Source organism: Alosa pseudoharengus, unplaced genomic scaffold, assembly GCF_046254945.1.
Source record: "Alosa pseudoharengus isolate Yale_2024_CS ecotype anadromous, Long Island Sound unplaced genomic scaffold, YU_APseudo_1.1 YU_APseudo_1.1_scf_20, whole genome shotgun sequence".
NCBI classification, from domain to species: domain Eukaryota; kingdom Metazoa; phylum Chordata; class Actinopteri; order Clupeiformes; family Clupeidae; genus Alosa; species Alosa pseudoharengus.
In genome coordinates, this window is record NW_027468664.1 from 15,620,155 (window position 1) to 15,640,850 (window position 20,696).

At 42.2% G+C, this 20,696-nt stretch overlaps 2 protein-coding genes across 4 annotated transcripts in view; both read right to left on the reverse strand.

Annotated features, from left to right (window-relative positions):
* Positions 1-9,453, reverse strand: part of apaf1 (apoptotic peptidase activating factor 1) — a 54,860-nt gene extending 45,407 nt beyond the window's left edge. For all 3 annotated transcript variants that reach the window (XM_076296687.1, XM_076296688.1, XM_076296686.1), the window contains exons 1-8: positions 9,321-9,453; positions 8,597-8,769; positions 8,221-8,410; positions 7,177-7,374; positions 6,206-6,392; positions 1,902-2,014; positions 1,371-1,502; positions 406-644 (exon numbers count right to left, since the gene is read on the reverse strand). In XM_076296687.1, the coding sequence (XP_076152802.1) occupies positions 406-644; positions 1,371-1,502; positions 1,902-2,014; positions 6,206-6,392; positions 7,177-7,374; positions 8,221-8,410; positions 8,597-8,734 (1,197 nt within the window). In that variant the 5' untranslated portion in view covers positions 8,735-8,769; positions 9,321-9,453. The remainder of the gene's footprint in view (positions 1-405; positions 645-1,370; positions 1,503-1,901; positions 2,015-6,205; positions 6,393-7,176; positions 7,375-8,220; positions 8,411-8,596; positions 8,770-9,320) is intronic.
* A 760-nt stretch (positions 9,454-10,213) lies between these two features.
* On the reverse strand, positions 10,214-20,306 carry ccdc87 (coiled-coil domain containing 87). The gene is made up of 18 exons (XM_076297534.1): positions 20,177-20,306; positions 19,517-19,767; positions 18,792-19,011; positions 18,419-18,524; positions 18,028-18,107; positions 17,213-17,370; positions 16,506-16,698; positions 16,095-16,298; positions 15,706-15,822; positions 15,482-15,585; positions 14,465-14,594; positions 13,036-13,145; positions 12,519-12,634; positions 12,125-12,168; positions 11,598-11,756; positions 11,288-11,402; positions 10,926-11,068; positions 10,214-10,492 (listed from the first exon to the last, which is right to left on the reverse strand). Exons 1-18 carry the CDS (start codon positions 20,237-20,239, stop codon positions 10,214-10,216), a joined length of 2,592 nt encoding a protein of 863 aa, XP_076153649.1. The 5' UTR covers positions 20,240-20,306.
* Positions 20,307-20,696: the final 390 nt, after the last annotated feature.

Here is a 20,696-nt window from a genome sequence, read left to right on the forward strand (position 1 = left end):
GCAAAAAAACTCTGCATGGCCAGAGAACAGCTTATTTCCTACACTGCTTCTTTCTCTTCATCTCACTAGTACTTGACCAGTCATGCTCTTAGGCATGAGCTACACCAGGCGCGTAACTGAAGCGTTCCGTTCGCGTAGCGTCTGCTGCAACAATTAGCTTCCATTATAATCAATGGAAGTAGCTACACCAGGCGTGACAGTGGGGCGTACGTTCGAAAAAAATAGACCATTCATCTAAAATGGATTTTACGCGTCGCGAACGGAACGCTTCAGTTACGCGCCTGGTGTAGCTCATACCTTAGTCATGTTTTTGGGTGTCCATTTATCTCACTAGTACTGACTGGGCTTAGCACCCACGTCCCTTGACCAGTCATGTTGTAGAGTCATGTTCTTGGGTGTTCAGACCTTGGCGGGCACTTTGACGTCCTTCTCCAGAACGGTGAGGTCGGAGTAGAGCTGCCGGTGATCCTCGGCCAGCACCTGGATGCTGGCGTCCATGGCCTGGTCCAGTGCCTCGTAGTCGTACGACGACGACTTCCTGATGCGCTTGAACTGCTTTCTCTGCAGCTGGCGCAGGTAGTAGTCCCAGCGGTCAGGGAACTCCCGCAACAGTGCCCCGATCAGGGACACAACCAGCGGGGAACCTGCACACAGAGAGACAGAGGCTCCAGCTCAAGTCAAGTTTATTTATAATATATTTATAATGTGCGTTAGTTTACACTTTAGAAAGTTTAGGCTGGTTTAGCATGAATTAAGCATAGTGTTAGACTACAAAAGAGCTTCGAAGGAGGCCTCCATTGAAAAGAAATGCTAAGTCTAGCATTAGGCTTAATCCATGTACAGGAAATCGACCCTAAAAAAAAAGTGTGTACTTTTAAGGTTAGTGCAAAGTGCAAAGAAAGGAACAGTGGAGCAATGGTCTGATTAATCTGATTAATTGCTTTTTTATTCAGAGGCACAAAAAAGTTCTGTGCTTGTGTAACAGAAGCGCTCATTTCTCCTTTTGGAGGGAACTGAGAAATCATTCAAAACTTTCAATTTGTTCCCAAGTATTGCTTTTGGGATGCATCAATTTTTTTTTTAACTGACCACTCAATTCTTTGAGACATGTTCCTTTTGACAAATATTTTCACGAAACAAGCATTTAAAAAAAAAAAAGACAATACAGACATGTGATAGAAAGACAGGAGATTTAAAAAACAATGTGAGATTTGTCTTGCTGCAATCTTGTAACTTCCCCACTGGAGACGACTTTGAAGTACTCCACCCACACTTCCTCAAGCGCTTGTGTGTGAAACCAACAGAGGCAGTGTGCGGCAGATAGAGCGCGTTCCTCTGGACTTTGCACTCTGTCCGGAGACGGAACTCACCCTTGCACTCCTTGACTATGCTGCGGGCCTGCTCGGGCAGCCTCTGGGGCTTCATGCTGACGAAGAGAGCCAGGACCTCTAGGGCCTTGTCCTCCCCCAGGCCGCTCTCCACAGCCACCTCATGCCGCTTGCCTGCTCAGTTCATGACACATCAACATAAACACATATAAAATAAAAATATCATACAGATGATATTGACTGTGTTTGGATATGATATATGTGCACAAACAGAAACAAAAAGCAGGATATGCAACTTAAAAGCACTACAGTATTATACTGTACTTATACTATACTATACAGTACTTATACTATACTATACAGGGTAACAACCATATACAGGGTAACAACCATTTGTTCAAATACATACTGCACTATGTATATTATATGTTTATTTGTGTGTTGTGTTTGTGTGCAGACTTATGCGTTCGGAGGACAGCCAAAATCAAGGTGCATTCAATGCCACAGGACACTTTACCACGTCTCCAAATATGGTAAGACATGTCCGAGGACAACAGAGAAAACGACGGTTACCGTTGACTGAGTCGGCCAGACTTCTGTCCCTGGTTGTTAGCAGGACTCTGCACTGGATGTCAAAGGTCTTGAGGACAGAGCTGTCCCACACATCATCCAGGATAAGAAGGGACCTAGGGAAACAGGAGGCATGCGCTTATCATATGGGTGTGTGTGTGTGTGTGTGTGTGCTGAATATATGACATTTACATTACATTTATTCATTTTGCAGACCCGTTTATCCAAAGCGACTTACAGTAATAGAATAACATTTGAGCTACAGAGCACAGCAATATACAGACCTGCCAACCTGTAAGATATATATTTTTTAGCTCATCTTGGTCTACATTTTCGCTTACTTTTTTACTTACTTTTCGCTTTGGACAAAGGCGTCTGCCAAATCCCATAACCAACCATAACCATACATGTGTGCAGCCAAATGTCGGCGCAACATATACCGCTCTGGAAAATAATGAGACCACTGCACAGTTTTCTGATGTCATCCTACAGTTGCTGAGTGACATTCAAATGGGTTGACGGTTATATTCAAAATTAAGAGACCACTGCAAATTTGAATATGACTGTCAAAATGCAGGTCTACTGGGTGAGTTGATTAAGTAGAAAATGTCTGACAGCAACAGACTTTCTACCTGACAAGACATTCCATAATCAAATATGCTGACCCCCCTGTTACTGACATGGGTTACTCAATTGAAATTTCTATTTGGTTATGGTTATGGTTATGGTTATGGTTATGGTTATGGATTTAGCAGACGCCTTTGTCCAAAGCGACATATAAATACAAAACAACATAATAATATTTAAAAATGAACAGGGAACAGATTAAAATCTAGGTCAAATATAGTAAGGAGAATAGTTGTAGTACACAATAATATCAATTCAATCAATAGCCTAATAAAAAAAGCAATGTAAAAAAGGGGAAAGGCAATAATAAAACAATAATGTCAATTCAATCAATAATATAAAAACAATAACATGCTAAGACTACATTAAGGAGAATATCAATAATAAACAATAATGTCAAATTAATTAACAGCCCAATTAAAATAAAACAACATTATATAAACCATAACACATAAGCGCTTAAACAACTAAGTATATGTTGAATAGGAATGTCTTTAGACCCCTCTTAAACGACCCAAAACTACCACAGGAACGGAGAGCACTGGGCAGTTCATTCCACCAACATGGAACCACTGAAGAAAAGAGTCTGGAATTAGACCCAGTTTTTATGACTGGTCGACACAACATACGCTCACCAGAAGACCGCAGTGGGCGGTTGGGGATGTAAGGCTTGATTATTGAATTAAAATAACTAGGAGCAGATCTAGTTAGTGTCCTATAGGCCAAAGTGAGAGATTTAAATTTAATTCTGGCTACTATAGGGAGCCAATGGAGAGTAACTAGGAGAGGAGTTACATGTGTCCTCTTTGGCTGATTGAAGACCAGGCGTGCTCCAGCATTTTGAATCAGCTGTAATGATCTTGTTACACAAGCGGGTAAGCCAGCTAATAGTGAATTACAATAGTCCAGCTTAGAGATGACCATGGTCTGAACAAGAAGTTGTGTGGAATCTTGTGTCAGATAAGGTCTGATCTTCCTAATGTTGTAAAGCATAAACCGGCATGATTTTGCAATAGAAGCTATATGCTCAGAGAAGTTAAGTCGGTCATCAATTACAACGCCCAAGTTTCGTGCCGATCTAGTTGGGGTCAGTGAAGTTGAGTCAAGCTGGATGTTAATCTGTTGGGGAATAGCTGTTTTAGCTGGAAACACCATATTTGAATACAATAAGGTTGTGTTTCGTTCAAAACAAGACTGTTTTATGTAACTGTAAACAAATTGGACAGCCCTGACTTTTCATTTTTTACAGTGCATCTCATCACGCTATGTTTCAGAAAGTATTTTGCAGTATTTTAAAAATACAAAAATACAAAACACTGAAGTATTTTGATACTAAATATGAAGGAATTTCCATCATCCCAATCACATACAAATGACTAAATTATTTGTATATGTTATTATTTACCACCTTTCATCGATCCACAAACAAACATAATTCTACCTAATGACTTCTAACTAACCGTTCCATTACGGTTCAGATGGCAATGCCTATATTTTCTATTCAAATTTGAATTATCCTTTTATTTTCTTATATATAATAAAGCACTTTGTATGAAAGATGCTAAATAAATAAATAAATAAATAAATAAATAAATAAATAAATAAATAAATAAATAAATAAATAAATAAAATATAAACCGGTCCAGTAAATAAATGGATATGAGGATGACTACATAATGAAAAGAGTCAAGAGAGACAATGATTCCAAAGATTCCATTGAATGATGCATTTAACTGGTAACAATAGTCTTGCATCAAACCATTCCATATAGGATCACAAAGGTGGCTAGGCAACAACATGATGCCATAGAACACAGCACAGGGTAAACTGGAATTTTTGTTCACTTTTGCTTGAGTTGAGTGTGTAGTTGGCTGGTTTCAGATTTGTGGATAATTTGATATTCAAACTGTGATTTCTGGCAGTCTTAGTTCAATGCGGTTCTGCTGGTTCTTAGCCTGCTGCCTGGCAGCACGTCAGGATGAAGGCAAAAAAATTAAGAAATGCGTCAAAAAATACGGACTGGTGGAGCTAAAAAGAGAACTGGAGGCTTTGGGAGTGAACATTGATGGGCACGTGGATGAGACTAAAAAGAAAAACAAGAAGATCAAAAAGGAATTACAAAAGCTCCTCATAAAGGAGCTGAAGAAGATTGAGCACGACAAAAATGGACTGGACAACAGGGCCTACGAAGACGTGTTCACTATGCCCATGGATATCCCCGAACATGTCCTATCTGCTCTGAATGAACTGGAGGCTTTGAGAATTTACAGTGATGAGGACGTGGATGAAACTACAAAGAAAAACAAAATGAAGAGAAAAATTGAACTACAAAGGTTCCTAATAAATGAGGTGAAGGAGGTTGAGCACAGCAAAACTGACCTGGACAACCACGTTTACGAAGAGAAATCACTAATCACTATGCCCATGGATATCACTAAAGATGTCCTAAATGTCCTAGATGATCTGGACACATTCTTGGATAAACAGTTGGAAGTATCAGAGAGATATGAACGAGAAGATGCCGTGCTCGACAGTCTCCTGTTTAAAGTGGACTCGACTCTGGGTGAGTAGAATACATCTGCTCACATTGGGTGTAAGAAGTAGCCTTGAATCACCAAAACCCAACTTGAGCAATAAGTGGGCTATGTAAAAAGTGAGCTAACAATTAAAACATCAAAATGGTTCAGTTAATTTTAATAAAAATGCTCCTCCAATTTGTTTCGCTTCAGAAGGACAAATGAAAAGGAAGAGAAACAGAGAGCATGGAGGCCAGACGCTGGAGACAGGAAAGAGAGGGCGAAGCGAGAAGGCTGGTTCTGGAGTGCCCTACAAATTCACAATGACTCCGTCCCTGGGAGGAGGTTTTGTGTGGTAGGACACAGCAGCAGTCGGCTGACAAGGAAAGGGACCATCACCAACAATCAATAAAACTAAAACCAGAAGCCAGACTTCTGGTGATCTTCACTGTTTCTCCTCTATTCATTTCTCAAATATAATTCTGCAACCTAATGACTTGTAGGACTAGGACCAGATGGGAACGTATGATCCCTCTATACTTTTATTTGTTTTATAACATTTACATATTATCTGTTAAGATTCAAGTCCAGTATGCAAAAATGCTGAATTATTACTGAATTAACTATTACTGAACATCACCTTAACCAAATTCAACCACTAGAATGGAGAATATAACTTTACGGAGTTAACACTGATGAGGATATGGATAAAACTAAAAGAAGACCAAAAAGGAACTACAAAAGCTGCTAATAAATATAATTCAAATATAATTCTGCAACCTAATGACAATAGGACCAGTAAGGACAAGTAAGGACTAGACGGGGACATGTGATCCCCCTATATTTTTTATTTGTTTTATGAAAAGTACATTCAGTAATTTCCTGTGTATTAGCTGCATTGTGTATAAACCGAAGGACAGTGCTTTATGCAAGTTTAAAAGAAAAACAAAACCATATTAATACCATATTAACTGCCCCCATGTATTAACCTCATAGCTGAAGAAATTTAGCAAAATCAATGTATAAACCTCGGCTAATAGTTGGGAAATTACGGTAACATTGAAGCTAACATTTACGATACAGTGTAGAGGAGACTATAGCTAGGAGTAGGATATGACTCTGAGTGTGTTTGTATGACTGCATGTGTGTGTATCGCTGCCTCACCTGGGGTACCTGCGCAGCATGAGGAAGCGCAGGCGCTCCTTGGCCTCCTCCAGGGAGCATGGCGGCCGGTGACATGTCTCTGGACTCTGGCTCTGCTCCAGACGGAAGCACAGCGACTGCATCCGCCCCAAAAGGTCCGAGCGCTCCTGTCCCACCGACACCCACTGCACCCCGTCAGGGAAGCACTCTGAGTGGAACAGAGATGAGAAGGGAAGGGGAATAAAGGGAGAGGGAGAATAATAAACACATAAACAACATTTCCATGTATGTATGTACTGTATGTATGGATGTATGTATGTATGTATGGATGGATGGATGGATGCATTTATTCCAAAGATTACACAAAGTTTTTTTTACAGAAAGAGCTTTATCATTTTTGAGTAACAAATCAAAACCATTTCAATAATCCCTTCACACAGGTGGTGTCTGAATATCAACAATGTGTTACCCAAATGTGAGTAAAACATATGAAGAGTTTTTTTCCCAAAACACTATAAATCCATTTATGTCATGTTATGTCATCCAAGTCATGTTGTTTAATTTTGTATGTCAGGTAATATCAATAAAAGTGTAATGCAGTTGTGTTGTTTTGATTGAGTAAAGATAAATCAAAAAACAATAACACAATTACAGTTCCACTGGAATTACTTGGAAAACATTTTTTATAAAGAAAAAAAATATTTATAAAAATTCAATAAAATGGTGGATATAGCGTATTAGAAAAGAGCTTCTCATATTAAGTAGCATGTTAAGTAAATTGTTTATTGATATCAAGTCATACAAGCTAAGCCAAATGAGTAGGACAACGCAGAAACATGTGGCATGTCTCTCAGGACTGAGGATCAGTACAGTGAACACCAACCTCCTCTTCTTAGTAATATCATATTCATGTAATTATTCAATTTCTACACTGTCCACAAAATGAATGTATTTTCTCTGACGCTTAATCCTACAGGTGTGTGGGGGGTTACCTGTGATGAGGGCATGGTCCCTCACAGCCTCGGCAGCGAGGACAGACTTGCCCGAGCCGGCCATGCCGTAGACGGTCACCCACCCGGGCCTGGTCTGCAGCAGGTACAGTTTGGCCCGCACCTGGTTGAGCAGCGAGGGCCGGCTCACGAAGACCACGGGTCTCTGGGGCACACCACCCTCACTCAGCATCATCTGGACTGCAGGGTGGGAACACACACACACACACACACACACGCACACACACACACACATACGCACACACACACACACGCACGCACACACACACGCACGCACACACGCACGCGCACACACACATACACACACACGCACACACACACGCACACACACACACACACATACACGCATGCACACACACACACACACACGCACGACCAGTTAATGCCTACAAACAATAACTAATTAGGAACAATTCTCCTGAAATATATAACATACCTCCATGTAGCAATCATCTTAAGACAGGTCACGTGAATATATAAAATGCTTCATTGATGATTCACCACCTATCTGACTAACTACTTGGCATACTGTAAGTCCAATTGACAACTACAAAACAAACAATTGTATAATCCTCTTAAGTCTGATGCAAACTAAGCTTATCCACAAGCAATCGCTGACTGTCCCGACACAACTTACTCAGGTCAGACGACTTCTTAAGTTTGTACAATGTGCAGTCCGGCTGGTTTCACTTGTATTCGACAATAGGTCATGACTAAAGACCATGTAGAGGGTATTTTTCTCTCTTAAAAGAGATCGAGTTTTTTTTTTTTTAGATTTTACGAAACAAACATTTAGTCATGAGACAACAGCATGAGAATTGGTGCAGTATCAAACTAGCATGTCAGTACCAGCCATGCCTGTGGCTGTGCAATGCAATGCTAGGGGGGCATGTATGTCCTCAAAATACACCTTTCCGCAGAAGTCTAAGCTCAACATGTCTTTACATGTGTAGGCCAACATGGACAGGATCCCTACAGAGATACAACACACCTGTGTGCCTATTGATAACATCGGTGCTCGCTTACCCAGAGCAGTGCCGCCATCCGAGAAGCTCTTCTCGCCCTCGGGAGAGACCTGCGGCAGGGCTGGATGGAGCAGGCTGGCCAGGTCTCCATAGCTCTCCCTGACCAGGGCGTTGTAGAAGGAGATGTAAGCTCGATTGTCCTTCCGAAGGAGAACCTCCAGCAAGGCAGCGGCCTGCTCTTTCCTAGTGGACTAAAAGCAAGAGGGAGAGGTGGACACTTATTATGCTGATTGCCATGAGTGGCTGACCGACACCAATGAACACACACACACACACAACCACCACCCTTTCCATTTAATCACCAGTCAGCAACCCATCACTGATTAAGTTCACACACACACACACACACACACACACACAAGGCTTGGGCCACCAACCTTGTTCCGGACCCTTTCTTCCTCGTCTGCGGTCAGTACACCATCACTGATCATGTGATCCATCAGGTAGTTAGCTTTGATGTCCGCCTCCAGGCTTGACCGAGAGCGCAGCAAAAGGCTCCGAGCCCGTTCCTCCATCCTTCCAGGCAGACGCACAATAGGACATGCAGCCTCTTGAAAGAAAGATTCAGAGTAAGAGTGTGTCATTGTGAAACCGGCGTTGCTGGCTAGCTTGGTAACTGCGGTTATTGTACATGTCAATTCAGGCATGACAGAGCAAAAACTAAATTGAGTAACCTAACACAAACTGAAACTACCCGCCTAATAGCTTTGATAGCTCAAAGAGACACAACATTAATGTCTTGGAATAAGTTATGCTATGGATAGAATAACCCATACACGTGACAGTAATCACTACAAGAAACAGTTGGGAAACATCTGGTTTCGACAGTTATCTTTAGCTGACGTTGACATTTACCTGTCAATTAGCAGCAGTGCAATTACAGGAAGTGGCATAAAGACAACTTGAACTTCGTTTTCGTGTTACCTGTTATAGCTAGTTTCGATCATACTTTCTGAAAGTAATATAACCTATGTGCTTATTTGGTCACAACTCCTCATTTATTGATTCTACATGACATGACATGACACTCCATTATTCCAAGACAGTGATAACAATGAGATAAGAGTTGACAAAGACGTGCAAAAGCAAACAAAAACTTACGGACGAATATCTGATCTTATGGGTGAACTCTTGCTCTTAACCCGCAACCACCGGTGTGGTTATCAAATCCTTTCAATTCCTCGAAGTTGTCTCTCGGGTGTGATTGTCACACATCTAATTTTTTGAATCGAAAGCTTCCTTGCTCTCCAACAAAAACAACTTCCCCGGCGTCATCAATCCAATAAGAATCGCGCCTTCTTAACACGTGACAGGGTGTGCTACGACCGAGCTGTCACCAGGCAGAGAAGACGTGAGCCGCCTAGCGGTAAGAGCAGGACACACTGTACATACCCTTCACTGTATGTACAGAGAATGTCTAAGATTAATCAGTAACCACAAACATGACTTACAAACATAAATGACAGAATGGGAGCAAACGTCACTGCACAGAGGTCACGTGGATTCTTGCTGGTGTATGACCTCTTACAGGTGCCAGTTAGCATCTATGGTTAGCATACACCCTGCAGGTACAATGTGCACAAATTAAATGAGAACTGATAACTGATAACACCCCTTGGCTTTCAACAATGTAATGCTCTGATGGAATCTTCCACTAGCCAATCATACTTTCTATGCTTATGATGTAATACAAAAATATATTTAGTAGAAAATAAAATGGTAAGTAAGACAATGGACAATGATCGTCATGATCAGAGAAATCAGCTACCACACAAAAAAAAAAAACCCAGCAAAGCAAATAGCATTATCCATAGGCAATCCATATATATATATATATATATATATATAGACACACACATACACACACACATCTTTAATTAAAAAAAGGTACATCTGAGATAAGACAGTGAGATCATAGAGAATTCAGTCATTGTACATAAAAAAAATCCAAGAAAGAAAACAACAGGCCTGCTGTTGATAACATGTCTGTGTATTTATTTAGTAACATTGCTCAAGTTTAAATTGGAGACACAAAATTTAATATGACTAATTGACGGTGAGGGCTGTAATTTCTCTCTACACAACATCTGATCCTTGGGGCTGCACGTTTGTGGGGTGGGGTGGGCGTGGGCCAGCTCCAGGGGGGGCAGTCGGGTGGGCAGGAGGCCCTTCCTGGTCACCACCCTCTCCAGAGACTGGACACGCCGCTCCTGCTGCAGCCAGTAGAGCATCTCCGTGCGGTCCCAGCGCATCTTCTCCCGGTAGGGCCGACCCTATCACAAAAAGGTTCTGTTTGTTTGTTTTATCAGCAACTTTATAGTGTTTCATAAAAAAGAGGTTGTTTGTTTTATTGCCAACATTGTAGTGTTTCATAAGAGTATTACATTTGTTTTATTACCAACTGTACAGTATTCAGTAAAAAGGCATTACGTGTGTTTTATAACCAACTTCATAGTACTTAATTAGGTAGCCTTATTATGTCTTTGAGACAGTCATTATCATAATGGGTGGATATGAAGGCAGAATGTAAATACCATAAATACCATCTATTGTTTTATCTGAGTTCACAGATAACTCTAATAAATAAATAAATGGATCCACCAACTTTATGGGAAATCAGTGACAGAGTCCAGTTGCACACACTGAGTTGGCACCAAAGTCATCCGTGTGTGATACATGGCTAAACCTTTATCAGATTCCACTCACATTGTAGGTTACAGTGTCTCTGAAGCAGTGTGAGATGTCGCTGATGATCTTGGTTAGGTCTCTCTCCAGTGAGGCGAGCTGAGTGTTCATCTCCTCTCTCTGTTTAGACTCATTCAGCCTGGCACTGGACGTGCCATTGTAGCCTGAGTGTGGGACAATACATGGATGGTTGTTGTTTGTGGGTGTGTTTACATTTATATTTATTTATTTATTTAACAGATGCTTTTCCAAAGTGACTTACAAAAATGACATGGTTGGGTGTGTGACTGTATGTGTAATATGTGTGTGTGTGTGTGTGTGTGACAGTGGGGAGGGGGGGGGGGAGGGGGTATATCAGTAAAATCTGAATTTTGTCCTTGTACCTGGATGGAAAAATCGGTTGGGATCCGACGCCTCCCACTCAAATACCTCCAGTTTAGACAGAACCATCTCTCTCTGCTGGATCAAACGAGCAGCCTGCTCCCATGCAACGATGGCCTAGAGTAACACACACACACACACACACACACACACACACACACACACACACACACACACACACACAGCATTTCACTACATATTGTACTTTTGTATAAGTGACAAATAAACAACACTCTGTGCTGTTCAGTAATTAGTGATAATCCTGTTACTACTCTACTATAAAATAGAAGACATCAGCATTTTGTCCCATACCTTCTCCAGCTGGTCTCGGTATGCGTGGGAGCTGTATTTAATGGCCATGTCCAGTCGAAGCCCGTCCGGCAGGCACAGAACCGTCCAGATCCGTTCCAGACGGGGCTTCAGCTGGTCTGAGTCCACTTGTACGTCTCTCTGCTCCTGAACGACCAAATTCTTTGGCAGGAACAACGGAGCATGATGTATCGGCATTAGTACTCAGAGAGAACAACGGACAAATGGACTGAAAATATGAATGTTTTAATAATCTATTTCCAATTAAAATTATGTCCTGGTGGAATTATTCAGTCATAATTATTTAATCACAGCCACTCCTGGTCTAAAGGAACTAAAGAGGCACTTGGACAGTGCAGACCTCCACCAATGTCATATCTTTAGAACTTTAGCGAAAGTGGAACTAAATTTGTGGATCTACCCCATGACTCACCAAAACACAAGTCCTGGCAGAGTTAATAACTAACAGGATCTCCTCAGCTGATGACCCATAGAAAACCCACAACAAGGTTTTGGAAAAGTCACTGTACCTGTGTGCCTGCCGGAGCTTCTTCCTCATCTGGACTGTTCTCCTCTAGGAAACACAGCACGACAGATACAAACTCAAACACGTACAGTGCATACACACAACATATAAAGCACATACTGTACATCACATGCTTTCTGACATGCATACAAAACATACATATGACATACACATACCAGAGAAACTGGACTGAACTATGATGACAACCTTTTCATGGTGTAATACAGTTACTTGTAGGTTGTACACATTACAGTAAATACACAAACACCCACTAACTGTAATCACACAGTCGATAAAAGCTGCATGTTGCTGAACAGGTTTAAATAACATTGCACTTCCAGTCTGACAACTGTCATGCAGGAGAAACCATGCAAGAGGTGGGTGCTGGTGTGACTTGCCTTCCAGGACTGGGTCTTTCCAGAGCCCTCCCAGCAAGACGCTGTTCACGTTCCATACTCCCATGACGTACTCCTGCTTCATCCTCTTCAGAGCCTCCATCTTCTTAGTCCGAGCTCTATGGCGGGAAAGCAAAAGTGCACCACAGTAAAAAATAAAGAAATAAATATGCACAGCTAGAAGATAAGATTAGAGAAAATAGCTTTTCAAGCTTTTCAGTGTCACGAGCGTCAGAAAAAGCTCAGTCTATTTCTTACTCATAGAGATGGAGAGGGTGACATTTAACATAGTTAGTAACTTGACAAACAAATAATGGATAAGCCAAATCCAAAGCCAAAAAGTGTTTATCAGATCATTAATGGCACTTGCTAAAAACTGAATTCATTCACTGGTGATGGTGAAGATCAGTTAAGCAACTGTGGCACAATGAGAATGAACTGGGGTGAAGTGTAGTTGAGTTGACAGACTACCAGAGATGAGTAGAGACATGATGACCTGAGAGAGATGGGCTTTGTTTACCTTTTCTTCTCATCCCTCTGCTGCTGCAGAGCCTTTCTCTTGTCTTCCTCACTGTCCTTCTTGGTCTCGTTGTCAAGCAGCTGGAACACCACAGCCAGGTAGTCTAACTCCTGCACAATTACACACGACACAAGACACAAAACAGCAGCATGGCCAAGTGGGTCCAGTTACGATTCACTCGACAAAATATGAATGCATACAAATGGCATTCTCCCAACAAAATATGAATGCATACAAATTACATTCACTCAACAAAATATGAATGCATACACATTGCATCCACATAGGGAAAGGTCAGAGGGGTATTTCACAAAGGCAGAATTAAGACATCCAAGATAAGTGATAAAGCGAGGTTTGACATAGCGTTGTCTGGTCATCCTAGCTCAACTTGTTTCACTAATGCCAATCTAGGATGAGAAGGAGCGACTATGTCAAGCCAGGTGTAAGTAATTCAGGATGTGTGCGCGTTCTCGTTTCTGCTCCAAAGTGCCCACGGTTGGAATAAAAAAGACGCGGAAAATAGCGTCATTCACACAAAGTGAACCACCGCTTTTGATATAGACTAACAATGAAGTAAAGTTGTCCTTTTTGGAATGGGGAATCATGGCTACTTCTGTAAAACAGCAGGAGTAGGCGTGATAGACCAACTGAATGCAAATTTACGTATACCACGAGTGCTTCCTTGTCTCGGCACGCAACGTCATTAAGAAAGCGCTTGCCACTGAAAGATTCACATAGTATGATATACCTAATATTATAGTTGAAAATACCTTCGAGAACTTGCCCCTCCACTTCCAATCAACTACAGTAGGCTATTCATCAAACGTCTATCGAAATAAGCAAACAATAAGTACCTAGGCCTATGTTAATAATTCTAAGGTTATCACAATTAAAATAATAACTATATGGTAGTAGGCAGACAATCTGTTTTGTTTTGCGAGCAAATACATATAGCAAATAGTTTATAAATGGAATAAATCTCCTTAAAAATGAGCACGGAGGTCTGATGTGAATGACAGCTAGCTGAACCAATAAGACAACATAATTACCATTAGAATTAATTTAGCTTGGCCGTTAGCCTGGTCGGGACCAGGCTAGGTGCAGAGAATAAATCCCCATGGTAACTTATGTGCCATCTCTTTTGTGAAACCAAGTCAAGGCTAAATTCATCCAGGATAACCTAAAAATCCCACCTTAATCCCTTGTGAAATACCCCTCAGGTATGTCCATCGGACACAGGCAGATACAACAAACAAAACAATGTAATGTAAACAATGCATGTATGCATGTAAACAATGCAAAAACAATGTAAATCACTGGAAAGCTGAAACTTATTCTTACCCCTTTTTGAAGACTTAAAAAAAACCCAATATATCTGGACGATTTGATGTGATTTGATGTAATATGATTTCTAGTAGAATGAGCTCACCTGTGTGGTGAGGTACCTCAGAAAGTCGTCCAGGGACAAGTGAGACTTCCACCACTGAAACCAGGCTGTGTAGGCACGCGACGTCACGTCTGAAGGCTTCTTAAGGTCCATAGGAGCGTCCGCTCTTTTCCTGGAGGCAAGCTCACGCAGAAAGAAGAGGACTAGGCCAGTTACTAGCTAGAGATACCGTCATTTCCCAAATGTTAGCCGTAGCTTATAAATTAATTTTGCAAAATTTCTTCAGCTATGAGGTTAATACACGGGGGCAGTTTATATGGTATTAATATGGTTTTGTTTCTTTCAACTTGCATAAAACACTGTCCTGCGGCTTATACACAATCCAGCTAATACACAGGAAATGACTGTAGACTTCTAACATGCTAGAGTGCAATCTGCTTTATTTTTTAACTTTTGCCCTTTTATGGTCTGTATGAAATGGGCTATATAAATAAAGTTGCCTTTAAGGACACAGGCAGTTTTAACACCTAGCCTATAGGAAAGTGAAGTTAATATCCACATTAACTAATTCTATTCACTAGAGATGACGGCATGTTTTTAATTCCAATATCCAATGGTGTGTTTGTTTTTGTATTAGATTAGATTAGATTCAACTTTATTGTCATTGCACAAGTAAGGACAACAAGTACAACGAAATGCAGTTTAGCATCTAACCAGTAGTGCAATCATTAAAGTAAAGTATGATCATGTTAGTCCATTATTAAGGTGTATTAGCAAATAAAGTGCATAGTTCTGAGGGATCACAGTCTATAGACAGAATGCAGTATGATATAGTGCATTTTTGCACTAAATATGCAACACTGCACAATCCACCTATAGGAGCATATGCTGAGGCATAAAAAACCCTGTGTATGGCAAACCTCAAGTGCACAAGAGGACCCATCACTCTACTCCACATTATGTTTTAAACCCATTTTCTTATCTGGAGAGGACAGCTTAGAGAGAGGGAAGAAGCAGATATGAGTAAAAAGGTTGAGATGTTAGTTTGCTTGCACTGACTTGCTTGAGATGCTGTTCTTCAGTGCAGAATTAATGAGTTGATTGGGAGTCTTCTTCAGCCTGTTGAGTTTGGCCTGAGACATATACGGCTCAATCATGGGATCCTGAGAAAAACATGGTTATTGGTATTGAACTGTTACTACACATACCATTCCAAATGGCACACAGTAAACACTACTGGACTGTTTAATGATGAAATCATCATGAGACATGCAGTGTCTTACCTCTTCAAAGCTGAGGTATTGTTGCATCAGACCCTTGGATAACTCTTTACAAACCTCCTTTATTTCAGCACCAGTAAAGAGATTGCGGTCCATCCACTGCACTGATGAGGCCTCAATCTGATTTAAAAACAAGGAAGGGTAGCATAACCACAGACCATCATAATAATCAGAAGTCAATCATAATCATAGCTTGCTGTGTGTGTCAGTGTGTGTATTTGCCATATGTGTGACACCTATGTGTGTCTGTGAAAGAGAATGAGAAAAAGAGAGAGAGGAGAGACAGAGAGAGAGAGATACCCATACTGTAAATATATGCGTTTGTCTGTGTCTGTGTGTGTTGTGTTGTGAATGTGCGTGTGTGTCTGCATCTGTGTCTGTATGCATCCTACTTCTCTGTTGACATCATCGTAGACTGGCGGGAACATGTTGACGTTGATCTTCTTGGGCGCCACACGGTCAGAGACCCGGGCTGCGGCCAAGCGGGCAGTGCCGTGCGAGGAGACGGGCACGCTGACCACCTCGGCCTGGGGGTGCTCGGGTTTCTTCAGGGGGACCCTGCTCTGGGTCAGCCGCTCTCTCTTCTCTCTCAGGCTCTGTGAAGGACAAGAACACCTCAATACACACTCAGAATATAAGCTACAGAGTTGTTAGAGATACAAGACTTTATGTGTATAGGACATTTTATCCACAGTGATAATTCAATGTGCTTTACATAAACAATAGCAAAAAATAATAGTAAAATTCGAACGGATACAAAAGCTTGGTAGGACATTCAAGAGAATCCAACTGTGCCCCTCAACCAAGTTGTCAGGAATTTGATGATAATGAAATCTGATAAAAAATTTTGTGGTTTTATGAGTGACGGTTCCTGCCTGTAAGACTGTTTGGAGCCTCTGCAGTTTAGCAGAGCTTTTGTAGGATCGGGCTTTGATTAAAGGAGGGATGTCCACATCAGGGTCTGTGTTATCTAGCGAAGAGTCATCCTGTAGCAACCTGTAGTGTGCGCACACACACACACACACATACACACACACACACACACATACAGTTCAAGAGTTACAAGTTTCCTAGGTTTTGCTCTATTCATTAACTACTTGGTGCCCTCACATACTCTAGCAGAGGTCATGGGTTATTATGTTAATGATCAATTCCAGATGGCCATGATAAACTGTGTCTACTACTCCTTGAACCCAAATACAAAGAGACTGACAGATCATATAAATACATTTTAACAGTGAGGAGCCTAATGTTGAAATGCACAATGCATCATTTTGAAATGTTTGCTTTTCATGTCATATCAATGTTCAGGATAGTGTTGATGATAAGTCCTCGCTCTACTAGATTACAAACCAAACCTTTTAAAGATAGATAGATAGATAGATAGATAGATACTTTATTGATCCCAAAGGGGAAATTCAAGGAACATACTAAAGGCCACTTTTACAATCTTCTGTATGATCACAGGTCAAATGGAGCACATCGGGTGGCATGTGTGTATAAACTCCACCTGTTGAGGTCATCGGCCATACTGAGGGTCTGTTCCTGGACGACCGGTTTGCTAATGACCATCAGCACCAGCGGAGACTGGGGGCGCGGGGGAGGGGCGTCCATCTCCAGCTCGTCCAGCAGGGTCTCTCTGCTCAGGTCCGGCATGGACTTACACCCCTGAGACAGATTAACGTTTCAATGACCTCCATTTAATCACACGACACGGCACTCAGAGCGCATGTATTCGGCACTTGGGGTTTTGTGTCTGACCGCTTAAGCCTCTGACCACTTTGTGTCCGATCACTTATTGTCCGATAGTGTGACCTTATTATGTGACTCTCCACTTTTCTACCAGAATACAGTATGTGACTCTCCACTATTCTACCAGAATACAGTATGTGACTCTCCACTTTTCTACATAAATACAGTATGTGACTCTCCACTTTTCTACCAGAATACAGTATGTGACTCTCCACTTTTCTACATAAATACAGTATGATTCATGTACAAGGGCTTCCATCTGACCGTCCAGTATCAGATATATTAGATGTACAGAACCTTCTATTACCAATAGGGTGGGTAGGATGGAAATAATTACATGTAGCTGTAAGTTTACAAATAAGCCTGACTACTTGAAAAACGTCCTGATCATGCAAGACACTTCTATACTTGTTCTTGTCGTCACAATTGTCTTATATTATGTGTTGTCTAAAGCACTTATTGTTTACAGTATCACCACAGCCATAATAAAAGAGTACCTGGATCTGTGGAAAGCTTATTAGTTGTCACAATGTACTTTAGGGAGGATTATGGTAAGCTGCTCATTGTCCTTACCTTGAGTCTGGTGAAGAAACCATCAGAGACATTGTACACTTCATCCTCAGTAGGGACTACGGGTACGTCTTCATCTGGGCCTAACAAACACACACACACAATTTTTTTGTTCTCATGTTAATATTAGTATAAAAAGATGTGAGGACGAGGGCGCTGTGGCACAGCTGGTTACAGTGCCCGTACCATATTCTCGTCCACATGCCCACGGTGACCCGGGTTCAAGTCCGGCCCAGGTCATTTCCAGATCCCACCCCATCTCTCTCTCCCCGACACTTCCTGTCACTCTCTCCACTATCCTGTCAGATTAAAGGCATAAAATCCCCCCAAAAATATATATAAAAAATACATAAATAAATAAAAAGATGTGAGGACATGTCTGTGAATTACACACTTGTCTTTTCTGTTCCGCTCCTGTTGAAGTCCACTGTCTTCTCCGGGCGATGGGGCATGAGATCATACACATGTTCCAGATTGATCACCCCAATTTTCTCCTTGATCTGCAAGAAGCATTACACTACAGTCATGCCTTAATACTAAGAAGCCCTGGTAAACCACAGTGCCAACAATAAAAAGCAAAGCAATACAAAGCAAAAATCTGCATGTTTTATCTCCCTCCAAATACTGTATTAATTCTAGTCTCTCCCTCACTCTCTCTCTCTCTCTCACACACACACACACCCACCCACACACACACACCCAACCACCCATTTACCCACACACACACACACACACACACACACACACACACACACACAAACACACACCTCTGCAATGTCTTTCTGGATGAAGTCTCTGTGCTGTTTGGAGAGCTGCCACGTCTTCCCTTTGGGTAGCCTGAGCATCAATCTGTCTGAGACAGTGGACGCATCTGACATCGGCCGCCTGTGTTCCTCTCTGGACTTTGGTTTCCCAGCAGTCCTGCTGGCCTTGCGCTCAGCTTTGATCCCTGCAATGATGTCTCGCCGGATAGAGTGCACATTCAACCTGGGCACAAGCATCCACGACAAGTACTGAGATGAGTGTCCAGTCATGGATATACAATTGTTTGTTTGTAAACAATGCTATGGTTTAGTACGTAAACAAAAGCCACAGTATTTGTAGGGTGAGTGGGCAAAGGTTGTGAGCGATGGCACTGTGCACACTGTTAAGTCTCTGTCTGAATTGTTGTCTGTCTAACATAATGGACTGATATGACACCATGCCGATGACCAATTTACACACAAGGTCAGCTTGCGTCCTTCCCAAAATGACACAGGGGATAGGCGTGATTGGGGATGGCAATTCTTGACAATGACCCTGCACATGCGGTCAGGTCCCTGTTGTTCACCTTGACACAAATGACACATAGGCTAAGACTTATATCACATAAGATCAATGACTGGTGACAGGTCCTGTTCAGCTAATGGTTACTGAAGATGGATCTAAATCATGTGCTGCCCAGTCCACTGGGAAGCAGGGCTGGGGCACGCACGCCACCTTGACCACTCACACGCTGGTGCAGTCGGAAGCCATCTGCGCTGCCAGGCGGCTACGGTTGGCGTCATCTGTGAAGACGGCGCGGCGCCTCAGGCTGTGCTGCAGGTGCAGGTAGCTCAGGTAGAGCTGCTCGCACAGGCGCAGCACCTCGGCGAAGGTCTTGTGCCGCAGGGCCTGGTTCTCGCTCCACGTCAGCGTGGGGTCTGGTTTGGAGACCCGCAGGTCCTGCCAGATCAGCCCTAGTTCGGACGTCATCACCAATTCCTACAGGGGTGGGGGAGAGGACAGGGTGAGTAGCGCAGGCTCCGACCTATCTGTCCAGGACAAAGGGTTTGTTGTCCCTAGTACCATACTACAGAAAAATAGGCTTTAATGAACATTTGGACCAATTTGTCTGCTGCAGCAGTGCACCTAAAAACGCTGTCAAGGTGCTAACCTGTCAGATCAAGTCTGGTTGGTCAAAAATATGCCTCCATGGTAATGTTACTCTGTCTCAAGTTAATTGTTAAGTTACAGTTCCTTGATCTAAGCTATGTTAAAGAGAAATATGGCAGCATCTAGGCTACACTGAAACAAACAGCAACACAGGCCCACTTTACTGTGCATATGATGACTGATCTGATGATTTGTGTGTGAGGTGAGTGTGACTGATGTAGACTAGAACTCAACTCACTAATGCTTCCTGGTCCTCTGGAGAGGGTGATAGAACAGCACACGTTTGTATCCTCTGCTGCATTTGAAAGCAGAGCTCAGACAGTGAAGAGGGAATGGCTCCAATGCCCTCGGTCACTGAATCTGCAGCGTCCTGGGCTTCCCCTGAAAGACAGGGTTATGTTACCAACTACTAGCGATCATGCCATAGGCTACACTGTTAGCACAGTGACACTTGCTCACCTTGGTCCTCCTTGCTGTTATATTGGAAAAACAGAGACATTTTCTGGTACGTCTGTTGAGCGTTGCTTGCGTAGGACACCATCTGATTCTGTGTCATGGGAAGGATATCATCGCGTTGCTGGGCGAACTGGACGCGTTCCTTCATACCTCCGGCAGGATTTCTCAGTACTGTCATATTTTCCTTCCAATCCATAGTAATAGTCCAATAGTCACAGAATGAAGAATCAAGTAGGTAAGGGGATCGTGCAGTATGTTTCGACGCGTTTGGTGTTATTTTCTATGCGCATCGCTGCGCCGAA

Bases quoted from the DNA above. Each gene is read 5' to 3' on its own strand.
- ccdc87 (XM_076297534.1), bottom strand. From the start codon at position 20,239: ATGCAGCAGAGGATACAAACGTGTGCTGTTCTATCACCCTCTCCAGAG. The intron at 17,371-18,027 runs GTAAGGACAATG...AATCTGTCTCAG, and splicing joins GTTTCTTCACCAGACTCAAG to GGGTGTAAGTCCATGCCGGA. The intron at 15,586-15,705 runs GTAAGACACTGC...TGTTTTTCTCAG, and splicing joins AATACCTCAGCTTTGAAGAG to GATCCCATGATTGAGCCGTA.